This window comes from Vespa mandarinia, chromosome 19, assembly GCF_050613455.1.
Source record: "Vespa mandarinia isolate Hongniang chromosome 19, ASM5061345v1, whole genome shotgun sequence".
NCBI lineage: Eukaryota > Metazoa > Arthropoda > Insecta > Hymenoptera > Vespidae > Vespa > Vespa mandarinia.
Window position 1 is genome coordinate 129,673 of NC_140828.1, and position 23,159 is coordinate 152,831.

At 34.2% G+C, this 23,159-nt stretch overlaps 3 protein-coding genes across 14 annotated transcripts in view; all 3 read left to right on the forward strand.

Moving 5' to 3' along the window:
- Window positions 1-326: 326 nt before the first annotated feature.
- Window positions 327-6,688, forward strand: LOC118449781 (zinc finger TRAF-type-containing protein 1 homolog). 4 transcript variants are annotated; one of them, XM_085662607.1, is made up of 7 exons: window positions 538-633; window positions 3,357-3,378; window positions 3,838-4,076; window positions 4,170-4,381; window positions 4,665-4,825; window positions 4,916-5,118; window positions 5,179-6,688. In XM_085662607.1, the coding sequence occupies exons 2-7, from the start codon at window positions 3,376-3,378 to the stop codon at window positions 5,255-5,257; spliced, it is 897 nt and encodes a 298-aa protein (XP_085518733.1). In that variant the 5' UTR covers window positions 538-633; window positions 3,357-3,375; the 3' UTR covers window positions 5,258-6,688. The 4 variants fall into 4 exon arrangements, with proteins under 4 accessions (XP_085518730.1, XP_085518731.1, XP_085518733.1 ...); XM_085662606.1 differs by lacking the exon at window positions 538-633 and adding an exon at window positions 1,803-3,154; XM_085662604.1 differs by lacking the exon at window positions 3,357-3,378 and having other exon boundaries at window positions 327-633.
- Window positions 6,476-10,406, forward strand: LOC118449807 (calcium-independent phospholipase A2-gamma). 4 transcript variants are annotated; one of them, XM_035884849.2, is made up of 9 exons: window positions 6,476-6,828; window positions 7,648-8,083; window positions 8,158-8,524; window positions 8,606-8,818; window positions 8,893-8,916; window positions 9,040-9,248; window positions 9,323-9,521; window positions 9,596-9,802; window positions 9,877-10,406. In XM_035884849.2, exons 1-9 carry the CDS (start codon window positions 6,776-6,778, stop codon window positions 10,128-10,130), a joined length of 1,962 nt encoding a protein of 653 aa, XP_035740742.1. In that variant the 5' UTR covers window positions 6,476-6,775; the 3' UTR covers window positions 10,131-10,406. The 4 variants fall into 4 exon arrangements, with proteins under 4 accessions (XP_035740742.1, XP_035740743.1, XP_085518722.1 ...); XM_085662596.1 differs by lacking the exon at window positions 6,476-6,828 and adding an exon at window positions 6,913-7,503; XM_035884852.2 differs by lacking the exon at window positions 6,476-6,828 and adding an exon at window positions 6,914-7,493.
- A 250-nt stretch (window positions 10,407-10,656) lies between these two features.
- LOC118449799 (atrial natriuretic peptide receptor 1) overlaps window positions 10,657-23,159 on the forward strand; it is a 39,629-nt gene continuing 27,126 nt past the window's right edge. Inside the window, exons 1-5 of one of the 6 annotated variants that reach the window (XM_035884814.2) lie at window positions 10,657-10,971; window positions 11,201-11,357; window positions 15,140-15,239; window positions 15,443-15,617; window positions 15,705-15,913. In XM_035884814.2, the coding sequence (XP_035740707.2) occupies window positions 11,211-11,357; window positions 15,140-15,239; window positions 15,443-15,617; window positions 15,705-15,913 (631 nt within the window). In that variant the 5' untranslated portion in view covers window positions 10,657-10,971; window positions 11,201-11,210. Of the gene's footprint in view, window positions 10,972-11,200; window positions 11,358-12,270; window positions 14,897-15,068; window positions 15,240-15,442; window positions 15,618-15,687; window positions 15,914-19,580; window positions 20,357-23,159 lie in introns of those variants that run through there. The other 5 variants (XM_035884811.2, XM_085662860.1, XM_035884815.2 and 2 more) reach the window with 5 other exon arrangements.

Consider the following 23,159-nt stretch of genomic DNA (forward strand, 5'->3'; position numbering starts at 1 on the left):
TGACGTCTATTTTCTGATTGGCCACGGACTCCAATAGCGACATTTATTAAAATGGCGCGTGTTCAATTTTTAATGTGTGGAATTTTTTCTTTATCTTTTTAACCTCATCGAAATAGAAAACAGATTTCAATTTGTCATTATTTTGGTATAAAGAAAAACTTTAATATAATAATATAAAAATATACGATCTAATTAGAATACTTTGATATTTATATAACGAAGCCAAAAATTAGATCATACTTTCTTTCCTTTGTCATTGGTCGCTGCTCCGTTCGATCGACCAATCGGTGACGTGTGCGCGATTCTAGCGACTCTAGCGGAGTATTGGGACAAGTCCGTCACAGTCTGCTGACAGAGCTCGTACCACGCTCGTCAAGAGGAAAAATCAAAACAATGAACATGGCGGAGCCGAGCAACGAGGCTGCCTCCTCGAGCAGCGTTTCAGAGCAGGCCGCGTCGGTTGCACCGATGCGAGACGAGCTTGAAAAGGTCGAGGATTTCCTCGAGCCCGACAAGAAGCGTCGTAAGCAGGTGCGCGGCGATGGGAAAACCGAGCAGAAGTTGGAGCACCGATTGGGCGGCATCCTCTGCTGCGCAGTTTGTCTTGATCTGCCCAGGGCGGCCGTCTATCAGGTAAGTTTACGGTGCTCCTATCTTAAAAAATGAAGAAAGAAAAGCTTTTTATATTGATTACGATCGATCATATGCAATTTGAGTTCGTGCGAGATTTCCCGATCGTGCAACGGTTCTTCCACCCACGTTTTTAATAACATGGAATGTCTGGCCATTGTCCTTGCGCGCGACATTTCTTCCTTTTGCATATATATATATATATATATATTTTGTGTGTGTGTGTGTGTGTGTGTATGTGGGCTGTGTGTGCTCTGTGTGTGTGTGTATATATGCTGCACACGTACGTATATAAACGAATGTGCGTCATTACGTACGTGTGTGTGGATATGCTCTGTGGTGTATATATATATATATATATATATATATTATGTGTATTACTACGTAGTTATTTCCTTCGATTTTCAGCTCTCACTGCCATTAGATAATTTTCAATTTTTCAAGTTAAACTCTTCAAACGAACGTTTTCCTTTCTTCGATATTGACTTATTGCGGTCATTCACCTACAATAGCCGCTTTCGACGAGTTTGCTAATTCGATTATAATTAGAGTCAGCGGGTAATTAGTGATATTATGGTGATTTGGTCCTGTGGTAGTCGCTGACTTTTCTATCATGACTAAAAATATATATATATATTCTTTTTTATATCCTTTTTAAGCGAAAGTTAACCGCGACATTTTATCATATTATCATCGATAATAAAATATTTTATCATTGACATAGCCTCATGTATTATATATATATATATCTTTTTTTTTCGTATTTTTTTTTTATAAGAATCCAAAAGAAATGCTCTTTCCTATTTCTTTTTTTTTACGTTCGTATTGTCTACGTATAATTAAATTAAATTACGTGAAAAGGAAGAAAACAAGAAAATCAATCATTAAATTTTTTTGCGTTTTTTTTTTTTTAATTTTTCTATTTTTTAATTATTTTTTTTTATATCAACACTATCATAACTATCATAATATAAAAATAAATAACTTTTGAGGTTAGATTACTTGCGCTCTCTGGATATATAAAAATAGGTATTTGCAATTATTATTAAATATTTGATATTTTGTTTTAATTTATTTAATTAGAAATGTATATTAGATAATATAGTATCTACGCATAACATTGCATATTATTGGTATATTGTTTTCTTTTCTTTCTTTCTTTCATTCTTTTTTTTTTTTTTTTTTTTTTTCCTTTACTAATCACTGGAAATATACATTATAAACTAAAGGTAAGAAGAAAAAGTTTCGCAGGTAGGTAAACTTGTAATGCATTTCAGAAAAAAAGAAAACCAATAGATAATATGTAATTTATAGAGTGAAAAAAAGAAAAATGTCGATTACCATGCTATTAATTTTGACAAAAATATAATTATAGAATTAATTTTCTAAAACTCTGTTCCAACTAATGGTATTTTAAAAAAGCATGGTTAAAAGACGATTGTATTTAACTATATAAATTTTAATATACATAAGGGTCACGAGGAAAATAAGAAGAAAGTGTTTCAGTTCTTACTTAAATTTTTCTTTCTAGTCTCAGATAATTATTGTAGGTTATACAGTAGAAAATGTATTGTTTTTAAACGTGATCAAATATATGTATATATGTATGTAGATATTACATACACATTAATTTACTTCAATTATAAATCAATATTTATCACATTCGTATGTAATATATATTGATTTATAATTGAAGATAAATCATATATAATGTTTTAAGAAGTACTTAAAAAATATTTTTTAATGGAGTCTTATATCACTTCCTATTTAATAATTAATATGTATATATATATCCATGCATGTACATATAGTACTTAACTTTGAACTGAATCCTGACAACGAAATGTTGCCAGTCACAACCGTTATTGATCCAAATTTCTTTTCCTTAAATTCTTTCTGTTCTTTTGTGAGAACACTTTTATTCAAAAGGATATGTATTTTGTATTTGAAAATATATTACCCGATGTTATTAACATACATATAATTCGGCTAATTGCCTGCCTTTGTTAGCAATACTAAAAGATATAACGAGCACATGAATAGTATTTATTGTACCATTTTGTAGACTAATGCAGCATAGTTTTAATTAACAAAGGTGACATAAAATTAAACTTTTGTACATCCTTGTTTATAAATTTTTATATAGTTGCCTATACATCAGTTTTCTTTAGATAGAATCATATTAGAAATCAAATAGTTATTTTGTGCCTTCTTTAATCTCTTGAAAGAGCAATGATTAGGTAAGAGAATTGTAAGAGCCTATTAAATTGTTAGATCCATATAATCTTTTAGTACGTAATACTATATCTGTTTTATATCGTCCAATATGTTTATTGTAAAAGGTTATGAAGGGCAAAGTCCAATAATATTTATCCGATAGTTGTTATAAATAAATGTGGGAATTGCAATGCCAACCAGTTATGAAAACGGCGAGAGCGTGAGAGTGCGAGAGAGAAAGCGAATTCTTGGAAAATCTGTACATCATGTATAGTTGAAGAGTATAAAAAGAATAAATGTTTTAAAGGTTATTAGTTAGTTATTTCACATAAAATATCCCTTTTCTCTGTTCCCATGCATCATTATCCTTTTTTCTTCCCATCTGTTGTCATTGTTGGCAGCATTAGAAATAGTAACATTGGCGGTATATCTATGTCACAATGTGTATAAGAAAATTTATGAATGAATACGTAAATTATTAATAGTATCCATATGATTTTGTGTTTCAGGTTGTAAAACATCAAAATCATGGTAATATACATGACTGTAGTCTTATTTTATTTTGACACTCATTATTATTATTATTATTATTATTATTATTATTATTATTAATAATAAATTTGTACTGTGTTTCTATTGATGATTGAGAAGTATAGTATCAGCAGAATAAACAAAAAGTATGTAATGGGCTAATATGAGTATTAGCCCAAAAGTATATGTAAAATGAAAAATGACAAATCTATCAAAAAGCCTTGGGTAAATTTATAACTGCTAATACATACTTCACAGATACATGATAATTCCTTTGCATTTGATTGAGAAAATTTATAAATGTATCTAAAAAGAAAGGAAAAAAAAGGAAAAAAAGGAAAAAAAAAAAAAAAAAAAAAAAAAAGAAAAAAGAAAGAAAAAAAAAGAAAGAGAAAAAAAGATCACATACAAAGTACATTAAGATGTATGTATTAATGCTTGTTACAATGATGTTCACAGTGTACTAATGGACACTTGATGTGTGCTGGTTGCTTCACTCATGTCCTCGCAGATGCCAGGCTACGAGATGAATTGGCTACCTGTCCTAACTGCAGAATTGAAATCAGCAAAACGTCTGCATCTCGAAATTTGGCAGTTGAAAAAGCGGTGTCCGAATTGCCGGCAGAATGTCAATACTGCGCCAAGGAGTTCCCACGGAATTCCTTGGAACGTCACGAAGAAACGATGTGCGAGGAGAGGTAAATAAATAAAAGAAAATTAAATAATACTCAAACAATTTACATTCATCGTTATTTCATTAGAGATAATAATATCATTGATCTTTCATGTAGGATATCTAGTTGCAAATACAGTAGGATCGGTTGCCCATGGCGAGGTCCAAATCATGAAGGACCAGAGCACGAAGCACATTGCGTTCATCCTCATCGTACTGGGGCAGATGTTATGGAAGCTTTACGCGACATTGATGCTCGTACTTTAGAAGAACGTAGGCTCTATGACAATGTCTTTGATCTTTTGTCCTACGAAAAAATCACTTTCAATGGTCTGTATATGTCATTCATGTTGATGCTTACACTCACTTTCTGGCCCCCCCCCCCACCCCGCCCCGCATTTTATTATTTATTTTAAAGAAATATGTATAGTTTCATATTTTTCATCTAGCAATATTTACTATGTTTTAATAATTTGATATTTTTTTTTTTTTTTAGATCTCCCCACTGTGAATAATCAAGTACTACCCTATTGTTCATTTTTCTTACTCTCATTGCTTGTATTACAGGGTATCGAAAAAGTTGTAGACATTTAAAGAATTCAATTAATTTTAGATTTACAAATGAAGCCGTACCGTACCGATGAATTTGTTCATAAATTGTTTTACGAAACATCTCGTTTCACGGCATTCAATAATCAATGGGTTGTGAAAGCAAGGATCAACAATAGCCAACGCGATCCTACTCAAAGTTCTGAACGCGATATAACTTATCAGGTATCTATCAATTACCGACAATCTTTAAAATCGAAGAATTTCGCAATGAGACGAAACAATTGTTGTAAATAATATTAATTTGTTTCATAGTTGATTCTGAAAACGAAAACGACATATCCATTACCCCTGCACTATTTGATATTGAAAGGACCCTTTGGTGATATGAAAGTACAGCCAAGAATTCATAGATTTGAATTCACGGAACAAGACAACGAAAGTCCATATTTGCCTATACCATTACCAGATACGGCAGAGTGTAATAGACTTCTTGCTGCAAAAGCAATTAGTTTCAGGTGAGCTCCTTTGTAAAACTGATCACGATGTCCAATTGATTCATTAAAACATATCTACAGGTGTGTGTCTCTCTATGAAATACTTTTAAGAGAGAGTTTTTATTATTTTAGGTTAATAATGTTCCTGGCATCTAAATAAGAATATATTTGTTATCGTAATCTTACGACGTAACAGAATGCGATAACTCAATTTCTTAAGTAATAATTATAATGAAAATGTAGATCACAAAGAGTTAGAACCATTTATAGTAACAATGATGATAAAGCTTATAATATGATTATAAAGAAAGATGCTAATAACATTATAGCAGGCAAAAGTATATAATTGAGAAAAGTAAGTTATTAATTAAAGTATAACGTAAGGGAAAATGCATAGAGCAGGCATTTGAAGATACAAACGATATCTAAGAGAATAATTTTCTTAGGTGATTTTCTCCCTGCTGTCTTTAATCGTGTGTGTTTGTAAATTCTAAAAGTAAAAGAAAGCTATCGTTGCAAAATCATGTAGAATCTTGTTAATCTATTGAATTATATTCGTGACTTTAAAAACGCATTTCTAAAGTTAGTTTACTACTTAGAATTACAGTGAATGTCGCAATGAGTTTGTTATCACCTTAACTCACGATTGGTAAACAAAACTTAATATATAGATTCACCTATTTATATACTAAGTGTTGTTAATGTAAAATCTTATATTATTGTAATAATATACATTTAAATAAATTTATTATAATGATGAAGAAATTGTAAACTATGTGCATGTAATGTACCTGTCGTAACAGGAAAAAGGTTTTGTGTTGCTTTTTTAACTGGCTTTATTCGATTGTCGAATATGAAAGAGGAGGTCTTTCCAGGAGGATTATAAACAAAAATTTCGATATAAAGAAAAGAAAGTTTATTCTACGAAACAATTTGTGTAATCTAGCTGTCGATAATAAAAAGAAAAACAAAACAGAGGCTATCGAATCTCTTGGATTGTTTTGGATAAATTCTTTCGGACGATTAAGAGTATTTTTTTTTTTCTCTCTCTCTCTCTCTCTCTCTCTCTCTCTCTCTCGTTGTTTTCTCAAGCGTCGTCGAGTCAATCGTGATGAAATGTTTTGTCGAATTGTAGTAAGGCAACCTACGTAAATATAAACAAAATATTTGTTTGCAAACACGCAATCACGTTGCAAAACTTAAATCATTTCCATATAAACAATTTGTTTTTCGATGAACGCGCCAAGTGTATCCTGATTGGACGAATTTATTATCGTACGATTTTATTTACACGCCAAGTAATTGAATTGTTTGGGATACGTTATGAAAGTTTGTTTTATATAAGGAGCCGCTATTAGCCTCTAGCTAGTTTAGTAACACAGCGAAGGTGCTTCTTTTTAGATATCATTGGACCGATCAAAAGGTTCTCTCGTGCGAGTGCATTGCAACGACTCAAGTCGACTTTAAGTTCGCATCTAAACGATTTAGTTTATAAAGGTTATAACTATTGACGTGCAACGTGAATTCTACAACAATTGAAACAATATCGAAGAATTGTTAGTTCTCTGTTTTTTTTTCCCCCCCCGGATTTTAAGAAGAAATTTTTAATACCCGTTCTTTTTTTCTTGTTTCTCTTTCCACTATTAATATTGTTATTGTCATTATTATCGACCACTCGATGTCGCTAAACAGGCCTATTGCACATTGCCATCGATGTATCTCTCTGACAAGGTAAAAAAAAAAAAAAATAAAACTTTTTTCTATCGATTCGGTCTTCCGCTCGCTCATATACTATTTTTAGTTTAATCCAATTTGCTTTAACGTCACCTGTATGCGCATATATTTAGCCCAATGTTAGAATTAGAATGTTAGCGTTTCGATTGCGAATTTATTTTACAAATTATTCTTTTTAATTATTCGATTGACAATTAAATTAAATTTTAATAATTTAACGTGTCCATAAAATAGTTCGTCAATGATTAAAACTGACACCAAACTATTTCGCCTCGCTTTTTTCATTATTATTTTAAATAAGAGAAAAAAGAAACATTAATTTTGACTAATGATCGAACGATTGCGTTAATCTTGCCGTATGATTAATTCAATGAGCGTAGAAATGAAAATAAAGATCATGACTCAGTTAATATTACGAAGAGGTAGAACTATATTACGAGGTAGAATTTCATTCGTGATTTCGTTGATCAGCTGATCATGACAATATGGCGGCCGTCGTAGTAGTGGTGAAAAGTTCGGATTAAAACTATTTCTTACTTTTAAAATGCAATGACGATCTATTAAATTAGAGCGATTGAGAGAGATTTATTTTTTTCTAATCCATATTTTGAGCTAAAGTTTGAAGCAAATTATTATTAAATTTCATTATGGCGAATATCAAGGTACAAAAACGTTCGTATTAAATCTATATACGCTTATGAATGTAAATTTTATCAAGTTTATTAATTTTGATTACAATCTCTTTGTAATATAATCTAATAGGTGTTTTTGATATTTATATTTATATTAAGTGTTTCGTACCTTTTTGGATCGTAGACAATTGACAGATAGCGCGACAGGTAAAGGTTCCCAAAAACAGATAACAGATTTGTGGAAAAAACTTTTCTTATCCGTAAGGAACGTAAAGAAGGAAAACATGTCAATGCAAAATCATTCAAAATTGTTTGCTCAGATAAAAGATTACTTAAACAAATTTGGTTATGAGAAAAATCTTCAAATAATTTTGTCCAAATATTGGATCGAATTGGTACAAAAGATAGCATATATCCAGGGAGATACCATTAGAAAATTATTATTCATTGGGACTCAGAAACAATCGGATAAAATAATAAAAGAAGAGAAAAATAATTTTGAAACGTCAAAAAGTGTTCTTACGGTAACAACGGAACGGGAAGAAGAAATTAACGAAAAGACCATTATTGATAATAGAAAGCTCGTACAAAAGCTGATAGAAAGTCCGACAGTTCAAAAGGTATAAATATTTTGTAACATATAAAAAATTACATACTAGATCGAAAACCCATCGGTTATATTTCTTTATTCCAGGAAGATTTTAAGCTGAGCAATACTAACGTTAAATTACATTTAAAAGAATTATCTTATTTACCGCAAATTTTGACTGCTTTAATATTGAAATTAACGAACAAGGCAAAAGAGAGCGGTTTAACATCTACGCCAAAGTGGAAGATAAACGTTAACAGTAATATTTCAAAGCATAGTATTATTTCGAGAACGCGACATGTATTGAGCAGTATTGTAAACGCCGAGTCGAGTGCCTCAAAGTGCAGAAGAATTGAAGATCTATTGGCACACATTGATCGTTATCCGGAAGCTCGACATTATGCGATCAAGGAAGGAGCTATAAGTACTTTGCTAAGAATACGTCAGACGAATAATGATGAAAAAATTAAAGGTTTTTCTTTAACATTAATTTTAGAGATGTATAAAAGATATATCCGTTATTCCATTTAATTTATTTCTTTTTCCTCTGCAGGATCAATCAGGGAATCATTAGCAATAATGGGTTATAACGATCCTCCGACTGGACGTGGAATTAGAATTCTTTCTATAGACGGAGGAGGAATTCGGGGTGTTCTCGTTATAGAAATGTTAAAGAAATTGGAAGAATTGACTGGAAAGAAAACGCATGAGATGTTCGATTATATATGCGGTGTCAGTACAGGAGCTATTATTGCCACCACGTTAGGTATTTCAATAATAATATTTTATTTTATTTCTTACATTTTGCATAGAGATTAATCTCTATTGTTCGAAATATAGCCGTACCAAAGGAATCGGATGAAGGTATACACTAGTACCTTTTTTTTTTTTTTACCAGCTCTAAAATTGATCCTTCTTTTATAATTTGCATTGCTTTTTAAATGAGGTAATATAAAGTTGTCGTTGTTGTTGCCGCTGCCGCTTTAGGAGGGCTTAAGAGAAAGTCATTAGATGAAGTTTCTGACTTGTACAAGGAAATGAGTACTAAAGTGTTTACACAGAGTGCCATAAAAGGTACTAGTAGCCTGGTATGGAGTCACGCTTATTATGATACAGCACTGTGGGAGAAATTATTACGGGAAACAATAGGTGATAAACCCCTCATAAAGACGAATCGTGATCCTAATTCTCCGAAGGTATGTTTTATTTAGAGCACATTGATAAACATTTGCAAATAGAATTTTTTTTTACATAACAAAGTTATTTCTAGTTCTCAGCTGTATCAGCGGTAGTTAATCATGAACGCGTAATGGCTTATGTATTCCGAAATTATACATTGCCACACAGAATTGAAAGTCAATACATGGGTTCGCATAAACATGCATTATGGGAAGCAGCAAGAGCCTCAGCAGCGGCTCCTAGCTATTTCGAAGAGTTTAAACACGGAGAATACCTTCATCAGGATGGAGGTAATCGTTCGCATTCTATCCATTGTAATGTGTCCATTAAATATAATATTATGACGTAAGTAACGATTTTTTAGGTATACTGGTAAATAATCCGTGTGCAGTAGCAATACACGAGGCAAAACAATTATGGCCGAATAGTTCAATTCAATGTGTCATTTCATTTGGCACTGGAAGAACGCCAAACAGAATCTCTGATACTGATTCTACATCGGTAGAAGTAGCCATTTCAAGTTGGAAAGAAAAATTCTATAAAATATTGGATAGTGCTACTGATACCGAAGGTAAATAATAAAAGTAATAGTTCGAAGGCGCTTATCTTCCCTGGTTCAATTGATTATTTTTCAATTATTTTTAGCTGTACACACAATGTTGAATGATCTTCTACCTGACCACGTATACTTTAGATTCAATCCATACCTTACTGAAATGTTATCTATGGTAGAAATAAGACCTGAGAAAGTAAGTCAACTGGAGCAAGATGCAAGAATGTATATACGTAGGAACGAAGAGAAATTTGAGAAGGCTGCTATGGCATTATCTCAAACAAGATCAATGCAACAGAAATTATTGGATTGGATCACTTTACAAAAAAGAATAGCTGGTCTTTAAACTATATTCATAATAGTAACAGATCGCATTCCACGAATTAGAACTTGAAGAGAGTATTTATTTTGAGTAATGCAAATGTTATTTCGAAATATGACAGATGTTCTATTTAACGATTATGATTTTGTAATTACATATTGTAAATATTTTCCTTTTTCCAAAGAATATTCTCTCCGCATTCGTACATAATGAAAATTTTTTTTCATTGCAAATAATTTTAATATTTTTTAGTTATCGTAACTATCCAACTGTGATACATATCTTTTGTGTAGAAAGATTTTTAATAGAGATTCGGAAAGTATTATTAATATAAATATTTAATATTTATGTATATACAAAAATAAATATATATATTAACAAATATTTAATATCTAAAAGAGCTTTTCAATCTCTAACGAATTAATATGAATATATTAAATTATATTTTGGATTGTATTAAAGGAAAAATATTGCGCGTTAATTTATTTATTTGACCTCTTCACAATCTTAACTCAATTGCATTCCACTCGAAGAATTAGCGTGACCAACGTACACATACACAGACGATATGTATCTGTTTGTTGTACTTGCAATTGGTAAGAAAGGACTTTTGTCGTAACCGAATGAATATAGTTCCAATCATACGATGAAGAACCAATCAGGATTGGCCGTGAGGTGTATTGATACCGAATATTCTGAAAGGGACTACTTTAGATTCAACAGTTATTGTGTACTCGTCGTATCGGATGGACCGAAACATGAGCATATTAATTTCGTAATTAGTTTCATCAAATTAGCTCAACAAATCTGTATTTCACAAATTTCCTTTATCATCAAAATGTTAAATATTAACAGAAGGACAAAGGTAGGAAAAATGGATTATATGAAAGTTTTCGTTGCAACACTTTTTTCCTATTTTTCTTTTCTTTTCCCATCTTTTCCCATCTTTTTCTTATCGTACAATTGAAAAGTTTTCCGTATTTTCTCGAGATTTTGATACACGTCTATACATATATATGTATGTATATATATATATATATATATATATATATATATATACACGTGTATATGTCATAAATTTATTTATATTAAAGATTCACTCGAATGTCCTTCGGAAAGAAGTCAGATTTCGCTAATGGAATATACGAGGAGTTTCTTAAGGCATCATGCGCATGTGCACTGGTCGACATTCTCATCGACGCCGACGCCATTATTATGAAATTTGTTGCAACAGTCAAGTATATCCAACAAGCAAGTATATCCAACATTTTTAATTTGTTATCAACATGACACATAATTATTATATCATTCTTCTACGTCTTTTTTTTTTTTTTTCTTCCCGATAAAAACAATTCTTCTATATTCTTCTCCAATATATCTTGGACATGTCGAAATATTTTATTATCGATCATAACAAACAATCGATTATTTATGATTAACAATCGTACATACTTAATATTTGTCGTCATCTAATGGAAATTGTTATATGCCTTTGTTGTTTGTTTTATTTATAATCATTTAAAAATGAGACGGCTTATCGATGATTCTGATTTGTAATACAGTTATTGAATCATTGACGAATTATTATGTAGAATCATGCATTGAACAATTATTTCGTAGACTCGCGCGTGAATGTATATGTGTTAATGCTTCAAGGTGTTACATACGTCTGAAAAGTTTAAAAAATTTAATTTTTATGGTTTTCTCTTGTTTTTTTCTTTGGTTTTTTTTCTTTTTCATTTTCACGCAATTAATTTTATTAATGAATAATCGACCTTCGATAAAAAGATTTATTAGTTTTTTGGTATTTAAAGCAAAGAACAAAATACAAAAAAAGATTTCCGCGCAATAAAGATTAGACAATGATACGAAATTTCATTCAAATCGATTTTGAGTAAAACAGCGTTTAAAATAAAGATATATAGATATATGTATAGATATGGATAAATGAAGATACATATACTTTAAATGGCTGTAAATTTGTCAATTTTTGAAATATTATTTCAGGATGGGTTTTAAAGAATTAACGACAACAGAGTTTGAATTTAACGAGAGTGTCTACGTATGCAATAATTCTTCAAGCGATGAGATCTGAATAATCGATATTACTTTCTACGTAAAGTATTTTTTTCCAATCTTTTTCTTTTTTTTTTTTTTTTTTTGTACTTAATCCACTGTTACAATTAACAGTGATCATGAGGAAAGAAAGGAAAAGAAAAAACAAAAAACTAAAAAGAATGAAAAGTGTAACACTTCTTTCGTATTATTGTAATTGCGAAAATAATATCGTATTTCGAATAAAAGTTATTTGCGATCAGGCGTATTGCGTTTGAAAGTTGTGTGATGCGTTGAAGAAATAGGAAAAAGAGAAAAGAAAAGGAAAAAAAAACTATTATATATTTAGCGTTCTTTGCGGACGTTTACGCCTCGTCAAAAGAAAATCAAAATGTATCCATACCTATTATATATCTATTCGTAAATAATGAAATGTTTTCATCGACATGATTACTTTTTGCCAAGTAATCATAGAAGGGTAGGCTTCTAATGAGAGACACTTGTTGCACCCTCTCGTGCCACGTTGCGGATGCGCAAAAGTAAAAGAAGATATCTCTATCTCCTGTTTATGATCAGTCGAGATTTTACTTTCGCGAAGGATAGAACTTGCTCTCCTGTTGTTGATAATTTTTCGTTCACAACCCCCTACAGATCGAATAGATATATAATACAGGTACTACATTATCATAAGGTCTACATATACCTGTTTGCGTTTTATTATTAAAGCTCTTGAAAGAGAGATAGAGATAGAGATAGATAGATAGATAGATAGAGAGAAAGAGAGAGAGAGAGAGAGAGAGAGAAATATCGGTGAAAAACCGGATGATCCGATTGAATTTTATCACTGCGATATCCACGAATTAGTCTTTGATATCCTTTGGATGGTCGTGGAAAGAAAACTCAATGTTGAAAAGAAAATGAACGAGCTAAAGGGTAGAGGTGAGGGATTAACGCACATCGGAGATTTCGATAACTATTATCAAACGCCTATACGATATAAACGATTGGCGATAAGGTAGCGCGATTCTGAGCGCGTGTTTGTCGTCATCATCAAACGAAGTTCTCTCTCTCTCTCTCTCTCTCTCTCTCTCTCTCTCTCTCTCTCTCTCTCTCTTCTTTCTTCTGACCGGATTCAAAGTGTCAGTAGGTATTACGATCTCGAGGAGAATCGCGCTATACGAGGTATGTACGTCTTATTGAAATTGAAAGACACCTGTGAACCATTTCTAATCTAATGGACTAATAGCTCGAAAGGACGAATCGTTTTAATTCAATTTTTGTTGATTAATACGCACACGCGCGCACATTATTTTGTTTTCGTTTTTATTTACGCGTTTCAGTGATAAGAACAAATAAAAGGATAAGAGTGAAAAAGGCAAAGGAAAATCCAAACGTTATCATTTTGCTATATCATTTGGAAAGTACGATAATCGATATCGACATTACGAATCATCAATCAAGTTCAAGTTGGAGGAACACAGCGCGAAGACGTGAAGGTCGAAGGAGATCGACGAAGGAGAAAGAAGAGAGAATAAACGAAGATAACGACAATGCGATTATGTGTAATTCGTATAATTGCGCATCTTTTTGTTACGACGAATCGTCCAATTGTTTGTTGTTGAAGAAAAAATCGTATTGCATGTACACGATCATATGCATATGAAAAAGATCGTATTCGTGTAGGGTAAAGATTTTTTTACAATTTGTCATTTAGTGAAAGTATTGTCGAAATCGTTGGAATTCCGTTTGAAGAACTTTTAGGTGAGATAGCTGAGTTTATTGGTGCGATAGATGATCAAACATATCAGCCGATAATACAGAACCCACAGCTCAGTATACTCTTTCTCGGTGCGCGAGAATGATCGTTAAAGTATCACGATTTCGATCTTGGTTAATCGTAAATCAGGATGCGCTCGCTCGCAATCGTGCGTTCGTCGTCGCCGTCGCCAACGCCGCCGTCGTCGTCGTCGTCGTCGTCGTCGTCGTCGTCGTCGTCGTCGTCGCCGTCGCCGTCGCCGTCGGGGGTTGTTGCGTCTTTCGAGCTTCCTCATCCTGAGATCGTCGTCGTACGTCTATGAAATAACTCTTGGTTTTACACGCCGGAAGAACAAAAATAGAATTGAGAAAACAGGCTAACGATCGAGATAATCATCCGACGTTGATAGCGTTCAAAGGAATGGGGTTATCGAAGCGCGAGGAAGGTGCTAACCAGTGAAAATGAGAGTTGAACGAGGAGGAGAAGTTCGCCGTTGTCGAATTTGAGAAAGGAACGATGAAGAAAATTGATCGATTAGTCGATCGATCGCGCGTACAACAGTTCCTTCAGAAGTTTCGGACATATATATATATATGTATATATATATAGTACATTTCGTTCTTTCTTCCTTTGTTTTCTTTCTTTTCTTTTTTCTCTTTTTTCTCTTTTTTCTCCGATTATCTTCATCACCTTGTGGAATCGTGGTGCGTTAATCGGGGCATAAAGGATAAATGAGATCAGCTCGCATCGATGGGGATCTCGCATCGTTGGATCTTCATTCTGACGACGATCTTTTCTTTGATGCGTCATGCCGCAAACGGGAAGGTAACCTGTCGCGAGATACAATTCCCACGCGATTGCGAAGTACTCTGTAGCACAAGCCAAACTGGGATCATCTCATGTGAGCTACGAGTAGCCGTTATATTGCCTGCTGATCCGAACTTCGAGATATCGTTGCCTAAAGTTTTACCCGTTCTCGGTAAGATCAAGATTAATATTTTCTTATCCGTGCGATTGAAACTCATTTGACAATACAAAACTTATCGCATTTTTCTTCCTTTTTCATTTTCATTTAATTCTTTGTCCTTTCTCTTTTTTCTCTTTTTTTTTTTTTTTCTTTTTCTCGTTTTTCCTCTTTTTTTTGTCTTAAGATTTGGCAGTTTACGAAGCCAGAGCTCGCAATCTGCTGCCGCATTGGTTGAATCTCACGTTTTTACCTCAGGACGACCACTGCGACGCGATGTACGCACAAGTCTGTTCGATCGATAGTTACTTGAATTGCGTGCACCTCTTTCTCGGACCGGCTTGCGATTATTGCGTCGGTGAGTGAGATTTTAACGTTCCTGCGTTTACATGCGTCAAAGTTTCTTTTTCTATTCATTTATTTATTTATTTATTTATTTATTTATTTATTTATTTATTTATTTATTTTCCTTTCTTTCAACTCGCACGAAAGCGAGTATCTCGGATGTCTTTGAATTTTCCTTTGGTTTTATGATAGACAAACTTTTGATTTATTTTCTAGCCGTCGTCGGAAGAGCAGTCAAATTTTTAGGCGCTCCGTTGATTACCACAGGGGGATTTACTTTCGATTTTACAGAGCAAAAGAGGGAATGCAAGGACGAGTACTTTATGACTACACGCGTTGGGAATTTGGCTTTTCGGGATATAGCGCAGTTCTTGATAGCTATCATAAATTAGTAAGTACAACCAAAATTAGATCGTTTTGCAATATTTTACGACAAATAATAGATTTTTATTTATTAAAAGCGTTTGATTTCATTCAGTTACGAATGGCGAAAGGTCCATTTGTTTTATGCGACGAATGGACAAATTCAAGTTGGCGGAAGGCATTGTTGTCAATTAATGATGAAATCCATGGTCGAGTATCTTAAGAAGAAGCCTAATTTTACATTTGGCACTTACGACATTGAAACTGCCACGTCGGTGGATTATTTGGAAGCTCTTAAAGTACACGTCGGCAATTCTTACGGTGGTAAGCGAAGAAAATTTTTATATTTTATATTTCGTCCTCGAACATTTTTCACATTGCCGATTAGGATTAAAATATTCGTCGATTTGCGTCTGGTCCTATTCTCTTTGGTTAGAAGATTTGACGAAAAAGTGTTTTCTCGAGAATTGCTGCATAGAAGATGGCAAGCCTCTTTTTACGATCGCTATGTCTATTTTCTTTTGTAGAAGGGTATTAATCTTCCTTTCTTTCTTTCTTCTTTTTTTTAGAATTTTTATAATAGCTCCGCCCCCTCTTTCTCTCTCTCTCTCTCTCTCTCTCTCTCTCTCTCTCTCTCTCTCTCTTTACGAAAAGCTACTTATCGTCAGAAGTTGGCAATTTTTCTTCGACATTCATAAAGATGCCTTACGATCGATAAGAACTTGAGGACTTCAAGGACGAAGAATAAAAAGGGGACTCTGACAAAGATTAAATATTCTACTTGAGGAGGAGAATATTTCTGTTATCGCGAATACGAATGGCGATTTGTAACATGGTGGATGGCACGAATCAGAGATTCGTACGATGATTTGTTCTATGGCTCCACGAGTTTTCTTTCTTTCGGTCTAGAATATTTTTAGACCAAGATATCGGACTGTTAATACCTATTCATATAGTTATCTATTAGTTATTCGTTTGAACGATAAATCATACTCCGAGGTAATTAAGATCCACTTGTGGAAAAATTAATTACGCTCCGGAAGGGTACCCTTTATTGTTAGACGTAGATCATTCCTCTTAATATACATTAATCATTTCAAGTGGATTAAAGAGTGAAAAAATTACTTTTTTCTTCATGTAATACTTGATAAGGTAAAAAACAAATGTTCGCTATCTATACAAACAGATATGGCGAACATTTGTTTTCTTGTCTGTTCCAAGAAAGCCAAGAGATTTGCGAGCTTGGTAATTGTAAGAGTTAAAGATTTTCCGAAGGTTTGTAACAAAGGCCGTATGGGAGATTAAAATAACACAAGTATTTAGCGGATAGTACCAGTAGTAAGTTTGTGCTCTTATCAAATTTTCTATTTTAGTCAGACCAAGTTGACGTTATCGTTTCGTCGTTTACTTTATCGCGCATCGTTATCGCTTACTGGTCGATCATCTTTATTATTGATATCCGTCGATATCAAATCATCTTTTGATACGGTGAAAAAAATGAATACGTCCAAAAAAAAATCTATATTTAAATGTTTCCTTAATGAACTCGTAATATTTGATACCGTTGATATCTTAGATCTGAAAGAAAATCTTTTTCTTTCGATTTTATTACCTTATCGATCGGATTTCTTTTTTGCCGATGGTCGATAATGGACAATTGTTAAATGACGAAAACTATGGAAGAACGACGGTATCGGTAATCGGTAAGTCTGAGATTAAATTTATCGACCGGCTAAAATATCGTCAGACTTGGGGGTCGGTAAAAATACAAATTTTTCACTTTTCGCATCTGTCAGTCTATTATTAAATAAAAATCAATTAAAAATTAAGTAACAATAAGTATGAAAGAAATTAATTGATATTCATGCATTTGTCTGATAATACGTAAAAGTCTAAAAATATTCAATTAAAGTTATAGTCGTATGACGATGATGGAAAAAGAAAAGGCGTAACAAAAGGCATTTGTAATCGATCTATCTCGATTCTGAATGTAAAATAAATGGTCCGTGTTAAATTACTCTCGTTGAACAAACAAAAGTTTACAAGGATTGCTCGAAGCTTTGCCTGAAACTTTAACAATTTTGCTCATAGGTCCTCAAAGCTGGTATCGCGCATCCGTCACTTTGAAACTTAATCAAATCAAATTGCAGAAAGTAAAACTTTAATAGAATTCCTTTATATATTGGATTTAACGTTAGATCATCTGGAATGTGACGTAGAGATTTCATTTTAAAGAAAAAATTTTATTTCGTTTTTAATAATCGTCGATTCGCGGCCGATCAATTACGATGGGACGCCCTATACACACACACACACACACCCACATACATAGGTAATAAATACAAATGCAGACGAGAGTTTACCACTACCGAGTAGCCATTTTGCATTCAATTTTCTACTGTCCCCTGCAGACATTTATTTCCCCCATCGTTCGCGTTATGGATTCGATAAAGCTTAAAGGACAGCATAAAGGAATAGCTAGATAGAGAAGTATGTGTAGATAGATAAAAGTATAAATTTAATTTATTCATCTATGTTTAGGCATATCCAACGATATAAATACGATATGAGAAAGTACGATATGGTTAGAAGATGTACCGTTAGGTCATACCGCAGATAGTAAAAATAGAGGAGCTTATGGACATAGTCATGGCATGATAGATGAGGTCATTATAAATATATTAAAGATAGAAACCATAATCTCGCAGTTTTCGTAACTTAGTCGAGCAAGAATAATTTCATTAAGATTATATTTCATTAATGTTGCAACTTTGGCTGAAATTTTCATTGGATCTATAAAATTCTACGTTATTGCGAACTCGTATGTTCGTCTCTTTGGTAGATAACTTCTTAAAATAATAAATTTTAATGCCGGCATCATGCGGTTATTATCTTATAATTAGATTATGCCCCTACGGCTGGTTACTTTCTTAGTGTCCGAATATGACTTTTTTCTTTTACACCTCATAAAGTAATAATAGTAGTAGGTGCGCGTAAAAGTATCAAATATTTGTCTAACTTAGTTATAAGCCGTTGTAAAATAACTGTGAGATCTTTGTTGGTTCGCGATCGAACGAAGAGGAGAAAAAAAAAGGGCGCGTCGAAGGTACGCTGAGATTTTACTGGTGGGCTTTCATTATTTCAATGGAAGAGGTGGACGGGATCGGACGCATGCGTTCTTCCATTTTACTCGTCAATGATAATACGCGCCAACCTTACACATGAGTAGCAAGCGCACTGTATGCGCGCGCACGCGTGAATCGTCTTTTTACATACGCATTTCTGGACGTAGGGTGTGTGTGTGCGTGCGTGCGTGCGTGCGTGCGTGTGGTATAAAATAACGCTAAGAGAAAACGCTAGAGAGTTATGGATTAAACTAGTGTTGGTTTTGGCATTGGCGTTTATGTTAGCGTTGACGTTGATGTTGCTGATAGAGATGGTTAGTTGTCGTCGTCGTGGCGGTGGTGGTGGAGGTGGAGCGACTTCGAGGGGCGATTCTGATCACCGTGGTATCTTTCGCCCTCGTCGGCTATCAGTTAGCAATGCGCGCGCGCTCCGAGCGCATCTTGATCCAAGAGCAATAATTTCCATCGATTTAACGATGTTTACGATTGGATAGACATATTTATTCGTGATAATTTTACGAAACTTTTTTGGAAGAATCGAATTCGTCGATAAGTCGACATTAGTACGATCGATGGGATAATAGAAAATTTATTATAATCGCCATATCGTATTAGGATCGTAACGATACGTAAATAAAAGTTTCTTTAATATTTCAAGCGGGCGCATACGTGTAATAAGGGCGAATAAATTAATTAGTCGAGCAATTAATTTCATTAAAACGCGAGTGTTTCTTTTTTCCCCCAGTATATCCAGTGGTTTCGCAATTTATAATCAACGATTATTGGAGAATTCTTGAAGAATCATGTCGTTAAGGGGCATATAGTAGATTGAAAAAAAAAGTACATTAGCCGTGTCTGTGTCTGTGCCTTGTGCTTATGGTTTCTTACGTGCATCCTACTTCTCATCAGCTGTTAAGCACGTGACGGCGTGCACAAGTCTAACTCTATCTCGTAAATCGCCATCGTGGGTGGCACCCGATAAATACGTAAGATTAATGAGAAACGGAAGGGGAAGATTATTAGATCAGAAATCTGTGATCGATCGAGACGATTTTCTATATCGTGTTATATTTGTGAATGATGCCACGAATATTATTCGATTATTACAAAAGGGAGGGAAGAAGGGGACGTGATTCTACGACCGAAGGAGAACGTACGCGATCATTCGGACAAATACGGTGGGGCTGCTGTAAGAAAATAAGATAAATTATTTAAGGGAAATTGTCTTAAGGCAAGTCATTGTCGATAATCACGATGAATTCGTGGATACGGAAATCCATTAACACCCACGATCCTATTATTGGTTTCGCTTTTGTTTACGTGACACTGACGTTGATTATATTATGCGCGTTCGCTACGAATGAAACTAATACGTTCAATGTGCGAACGACGAAGGAATGTTTCGGTATACGTAAACAATCGAAGGGTGAAGTGAAACTAGCCGTAATAGCTCCTGGCGATCCGCATCACGAACAGAGCTTGCCCAGGGTATTGCCAGCTGTACTTTTGGCCGTTAAAGCTGTTAGCTCGTCGAAGGGACCCCTGCCAGGATGGAACATAAAGGTCGATCATCGGGATTCTCGTTGTTCGAGCACTTACGGACCATTGGCAGCCTTCGAGTTTTACATCAATCAGACGGCAGGTCGCTCAGAGATCGTCCACTTTCTTTTCTTTACTCTTAACCCACCCCTTTTTATCTTTCATCTCCTCATACACCTTTGCCTTTTTCGTTCTTATCGCCTTTATTTTCTCCGAGCGAGGTAGCTAATAAATTGTCATCAGAATATATTGTCATAAAGGAAGGAGTTGCTTTCGCAGCATAAAAGTCTCTCTCTCTCTCTCTCTCTCTCTCTCTCTCTCTCTCTCTCTCTGTCCGTCCCATTATTCTAATCTCATTGACTTTCTCCTTTGCTCGTCGATATTATGCATGTGAATGCCCGTCACGACGAATCTCTTTACGCCCGAAAAGAACATGAAATGCATGGAATAATTTCATAAGAAATTTCATCCGGCGTACCGCGGAACGAGGTAATACGGAACGATCCAGAGAAAATGTTTAGCTTTCGTGCTTTCGACGGACGGATGAAAAAAAGAAGTTTAATGAAAATCCGTGACAGTCGGTACCTTCGATATTTCCCCTTTGAAAGTCGTGCAATTTCGCTTGGTTATATAAGGACAAACGAATATATATACGGGGTATGATGTGCACGTTACTACCTACGTACTTATTCGTATGTATTCATGTACGTTGTCCCGTATTTTAAAAGGGTTGCATATTATACCGCGATGAAAATAACGTTTATTGCCAGCGAGATCTCGTTTGATCGTCTCGTTGATTCGGTGCACTAACCCCAATAAGAATGATCGTTACGTACGAATTCGTAAAGTGTTCTCCTTACGGGGAAGAATTCTTTTGGGCCTCTCCCGATGATTAAGGCTATTGATTCGTGCCGATTCGTACCGGTGCATTGCGTAGAAATAGCGCTTATGTTAGAGTAAAGAAAACGTTATTAGAGGGAAAATAAGAAGAAGAGAAAAAAGAAGGAGAAAGAACGTGATACAGAAGGCAAACTAAGTAGAGTCCGTTGCGTTTTAATTGCTCCTCGTTCCGCAACTTTAAAGCCGTGCCACGGACAGTAGAAATGCGGCCCTATTTTTATGAAGGGCTGACGTCATCGGTCATCATCGGTGGTTCACCAGCAGCTGCAGAGAGATCTTTCGTGTGTGCGTAAACTCGTAGCGCAACAATAAGAAAGAGGAATCGGTCAACTAGTAAAGACCGGAGCCCTGCAGGACGTTGCGGTCAATCAACCAAAGCCGGGAGAGTTTGCTCTTATGTTAGTCTGCAATAGCAGCAGCTTGGCTATTCGTTTGCGGTTGGTTATCTACTTCGCGAGACGCGACCACTTTCTTTCTTATTATCGGCACTCAAATTCCTTCTCTTAATTACGCTTAATTATTTCGATCCCTCGAAATGCCCTCCAGTATGTGCCATCCAGAGGTCCCCCCTGTACTTCTCCTCTTTTTACCCCTAATCCTCATCCCACTTTTCCCCTTTCTCCTCTACCGAGTCAATTGAACTCTCGCCCTTCTACATTCGTATTCTCGTTTGCCGGTACCTCGTCTATCTCGTTGTCTTAAATTTTGACGAAAATTCTTTCTCGTTCGTCGATGTAGTTTTTCGATTTCACGATTTCCCGATTTCCCTTTACGATCGTTTATTCATCTTTAAAAAACACTGTGACACGTACATTCTTCCATTTCGAAACTAATGGAAGACAGAGGATAAGCTGCCGTTCACATATTTACATATATATACATATATATACATATATATATATATATATATATACATACGTATACAGATGTGTGTGTCCCGTTTATCTCGAAAAATTGGAATATCTCGCGAGGGATTGAACCTAGACTTTTTTTTTCTTCTTTACAGATTTGTTCGGTACGGAAAGGAATTGGTACATTATATGGTACCAATCTTTTTTCTTTTTTTTGCTCTTTGCAGATCAAGTGACGGAAAAAAATTTTTTAAACGAATTCACTCTTTCATATAGTACAATTTATAACATTTTATAACAATAAATAATCTTATAATGGCAGATCGTTGAATTCTTTTCAAGAATAATACGGTCCCATTGAAGAAAATGAATTGAGCTGTGAAATTTCTCCTATCATTAGACTTATGAAAATAGACGTCATATAGATTTGCTTTTAGTATCAAACAAATCTGTAAAAAAGAATTCTTTTTCTAGATTCACTCCCTCGCCAAAAGATATTCCATTTTTTCGAGATAAACATCTCACGCACACAATACATACATACATACATTCTATTCTGGAATTTGTAGATAGCGAATCAGAAGGGTGCACGGATTGAATAACGATTGCGTTCGATTTGCCGGTATAAATTGACGAAACGGCGTTTAAAGGGAAAAAACGGAGAGAAAGTAGAGAACTGCAAACGAACCGACTAATCAACGTGTGGGCGTATTGACGAATCGAAATTACAAAATTGAAAATGTACGGTCTGACGGTTTCTCCTGAAAAAAAGGAAAAACAAAGAAAAAACAAAACAAAAAGAAATAATAAAAAATTCCGAATTATCTAAAGCGTAATATCGTATCTATTTGGAGGACGATAATACGTTCCTTGTTTTTCCTTTTTTTCTTTTTTCACGTGTGTCTTCTTTTTTTCATGATGAATATAGAGCGGAACAATCATCGGCGAGATAATAAAATCGATATTTATTTTCCCATTGAATGAAAATAAAAAGAGAATGAATTCGGCCAAACGGTATCTATACATTTTCTTCAAATAACACGTGTAATTTCTGTGGGAGAGAAAAGACGATATAAACGTGAAACAAGTTATAATGAGATTGTTCCGTAGGGTCTGCGGGGTTGAAGGTATACGTGAGAAAAATGTATTATCCTT

Coding starts and splice junctions, on each gene's coding strand:
- LOC118449781 (XM_085662604.1), top strand. CDS start 394: ATGAACATGGCGGAGCCGAGCAACGAGGCTGCCTCCTCGAGCAGCGTT. Junction 4,077..4,169: donor GAAACGATGTGCGAGGAGAG/GTAAATAAATAA, acceptor TCTTTCATGTAG/GATATCTAGTTGCAAATACA. Junction 5,119..5,178: donor GCAAAAGCAATTAGTTTCAG/GTGAGCTCCTTT, acceptor ACATATCTACAG/GTGTGTGTCTCTCTATGAAA.
- LOC118449807 (XM_035884849.2), top strand. CDS start 6,776: ATGTCGCTAAACAGGCCTATTGCACATTGCCATCGATGTATCTCTCTG. Junction 6,829..7,647: donor CGATGTATCTCTCTGACAAG/GTAAAAAAAAAA, acceptor TTTGGATCGTAG/ACAATTGACAGATAGCGCGA. Junction 8,819..8,892: donor TATTATTGCCACCACGTTAG/GTATTTCAATAA, acceptor TTCGAAATATAG/CCGTACCAAAGGAATCGGAT.